General features: G+C 34.6%; 1 protein-coding gene across 1 annotated transcript; it reads right to left on the reverse strand.

Moving 5' to 3' along the window:
- Positions 1–1,316: 1,316 nt before the first annotated feature.
- LOC131159645 (uncharacterized) lies at positions 1,317–2,275 on the reverse strand. The gene has a single exon (XM_058114701.1). It carries the CDS (start codon positions 1,943–1,945, stop codon positions 1,541–1,543), a length of 405 nt encoding a protein of 134 aa, XP_057970684.1. The 5' UTR covers positions 1,946–2,275; the 3' UTR covers positions 1,317–1,540.
- Between the last annotated feature and the right edge of the window lie 1,024 nt (positions 2,276–3,299).

Here is a 3,299-nt window from a genome sequence, read left to right on the forward strand (position 1 = left end):
TTTGTGTGCCCATGTCCTGCTCCCTTTTGCTGTCATGTAGGCCTAATGATCACATGCCCATGATGAATAGCAAACTCTTAATGATTTTTTTTCTCCTCATTGTCAACGTTATGCAATTTTTAGGAATATTGTGACTAAGGTGGTGGATTATTATTCATAGACCTATCCTATATTTAATTTACTTATTAGGCATATGATTTAGTAAAAAGTTAGAGAATGCTGGTTTATAAGTTGCCTCAAGTTGCTTTCATCATCTCATGACATGATGTTCTTGCATACCCCCATCAACATTGAAAAGGGATTCTTTTCCAACTCTTACTTTACCAACCAATGCCAATTTGTCAAGAGGAAAATTAAGATCAGGGCTTGTGAAAATAATCTTCTTTTTTTTAATTGCCTTTTGATTGATTAGAAAGATTATTAGGTAAAAATTCACAGCTCATCTCCATCATAAGTCCACTTGACACTTCCTGCACTCCCATTTTCTTTAGAGAATATTTTTTTAATTTATTTGTGGTTGCAGGCGTTCTCTCATTTTACTTCCACAAGTATAAAACAAATTTGATGTGTGACACATAATTAATGCTCAAAATTAATATGCCCTAGAACATAATTAGTATATGTTTAGACCAATTATGTGATTGCCCATTTATCTTTTTTCTTTTAAATAGAGAATAACTTTATCTATTATCTCTAATACTATGAAGGGGATTCTCCCTTTAGGATCTTCCTTCAAAAACATCAAATTTATTCTTATAAATACCCTTAATTGTCTCAAAATACCCTCCTAATTAACTACCCCAAAATATCCTCATAATTATATCAAATCTATCCACATAACTACTCGTAATTAATTATCCAAAATAACCCTTAACTATTGACAATTACCCCAAAATACTCGTGTACTCTTTAATTCTCTATTTTCTTTTTTATTATAATTTTTTAGAAGTTTTAAAAGATAGAACCATGAAGCATGCACATAATGTTTTTATAAAAGCTATTTACGTGAATAATACAATTATCTACTGGCGAGAGTCCAAGTCATCCTATTACCTCCATCGGACATTCCAATAATTAAAACATCATGTAAAATATTTGGAGTTCAAAATATTTGGAGTTCCTACTATCTATCGAATATCATAAGACTTGAATTTAATGCAAAATAGATTATGATTACACCCCCAACAATTAAATATCATGTAAAATATTTGAAGTTGCCACTCTTTTAACGTCACACAAGACTTGAATTTGAAAGAAAGTAAAGATTACATCCCAATAATTAAACATCATGCGAAAGATTTGGACTCACTCTTGAACGTGACAAGACTCGAATTGGAAAAAAATGTTAGCCAACTTTTTCTGGATTTTTACTCGAGAGATCCTGATAAGATACAAAATAATTCAACCCAAAGAAAATAAACAAGATATATAAAAACCTCATGGCCATATTCTGATTAATATTAAACCCACCCCTCAATCAAGTGTGTAATACAGCAAACCACTACACTCATACATCACAAAAACACCTTTCGCCCTGTTTTCAATTCATGTAATTAATCAACAAGTCACGCTTTGGTTCCCTTCCGCTGCAAACCAGAATCCCTCGAAGAAGGGAAGAGCAAACATCCACCGGCATTGGCGCCGCACTAACCAGAAGAAAATTACTTCCTCCCTTAAACGACAACGCATTGCGATCCTCCGCCGTCGGAACCGCGTTGGAAACATCCGCCACCGGTAGCAAGCAATTGGCCAGAAGCACGTAATTATTAGCAGCGGCGGAGGCGACAGTGCTCGAACAGGGTTCGCGGCGGTGGTTGTGGTGGTGGGGCGGCGGCGGAGGGATGCCGTTGACGGCCTCCAGATTGATCTCGAAGAGCTCTTCTTCGTCTTCTTCCATGTCCGCTCCTCGGATTGGTGCTGCGCAATCCACGACGGGAGAAGCCATGGAGACTGCGAGATTGATCTCGGTTAATTAGGGATTTCAAATGCTTCGTAGGGTGTATTTATGGGAATGAGCTCCAATATTAAAGTCATTTCAACGGAGGAAGATGGTAAGTGGAACCCCCTTCAACAAATCCCAACGATCATGGAATTTTAGACAGGAGTTGAACCAATTCTGTTCGTTTCCTTTTTCAAGGCATCACCTTCCTAGTTTAGCTTTTGCTTTTGTAAATTGAGTCTAAAAACACTTATTGTAACAGTTTATTTTAAATGTTAATTTTTAAATATAAAAGATTTTTTATTAATTAAAAATTACTATAAAAAACAACTCTTTGGTTTTTGGCTGTGTTGTGTTGGCAATTTAATGAATTTATGTGAAATTAGTATAATTTTTTTGATGTATTTTGAGAAGAAAAAGCTGCAGAATTTTAGTTTTTTTTTTTTTTTTTTTCTTATCAGAGCAATCTTGGTCAAGTGATCAAATGGAGGGTCATTTGTGGTCTTATTTTACTTGAATTTTGACAGCACGTTCAAAACTCATCCATTTTTTATATGAGTGGTGGAGATTTATTTTGGAGCTCTGGAGACCCAAATTTTTGGTCGGAGTAGTGACTATGTTTTGGGTGATCTCTTGCTATTTATTTTGTGATTCTTATATATATGAGAATGTATTTTTACTCTAAGTTTGTGAACATTTTGTGATGTTTGAGCTATTGTAAACTTACCCCTTTAAATTATAGTAGATTTTTATTAGGTCTCATACACCTCGTGGTTTCTACCCTTCACATTGGAGGGGTTTTCCATGTTAAGAAGTGTGCGTCTCTATTAGGTGTGTTGTTGGTTTTTGTCCCACATTGGTGGAAAATGTTTATTGAACTTTAGGTTGAAATTATATAGAGAGTTTCCCTCACCATTTGTAATCACACCTCAAATTTGTAAAGTTATAAATAGTATTTGTACTCTAGGGTATTTCTAATAACTATTGGTAATTTGAAATTTTTCCAATTAAGTTGTAATTTTTTTGGAAGTAGTGGATTGATCGTCGGCACCCCGAAGATATAGGTAATTCTATACTGAACCTCGTAAATTCTTGTGTTGTTCTTTATTATTGTCTTTTATTATTAGTTTCTGCATTGCTTTAATTTTGATTATATATTCATAACAATAATTGTAGTACTGGTGTTTGGTACAAGTGGGGTGTCTGGCACAATAATTGATATCAAAGCCAAGTTGAATAGTGCTGATACGGAGGTGTTTCTCTATTAGGATCCTTGATTCTATTTTGATGTCTAAGAAAGATCTTTTCTAAGCAAGTGCTCAGAAATTATTGTGACTTAATCGCTCCTTGGAGGTCGGCC

Source organism: Malania oleifera, chromosome 1 (assembly GCF_029873635.1).
Source record: "Malania oleifera isolate guangnan ecotype guangnan chromosome 1, ASM2987363v1, whole genome shotgun sequence".
Classification (NCBI taxonomy): domain Eukaryota; kingdom Viridiplantae; phylum Streptophyta; class Magnoliopsida; order Santalales; family Ximeniaceae; genus Malania; species Malania oleifera.

Bases quoted from the DNA above. Each gene is read 5' to 3' on its own strand.
- LOC131159645 (XM_058114701.1), bottom strand. From the start codon at position 1,945: ATGGCTTCTCCCGTCGTGGATTGCGCAGCACCAATCCGAGGAGCGGAC.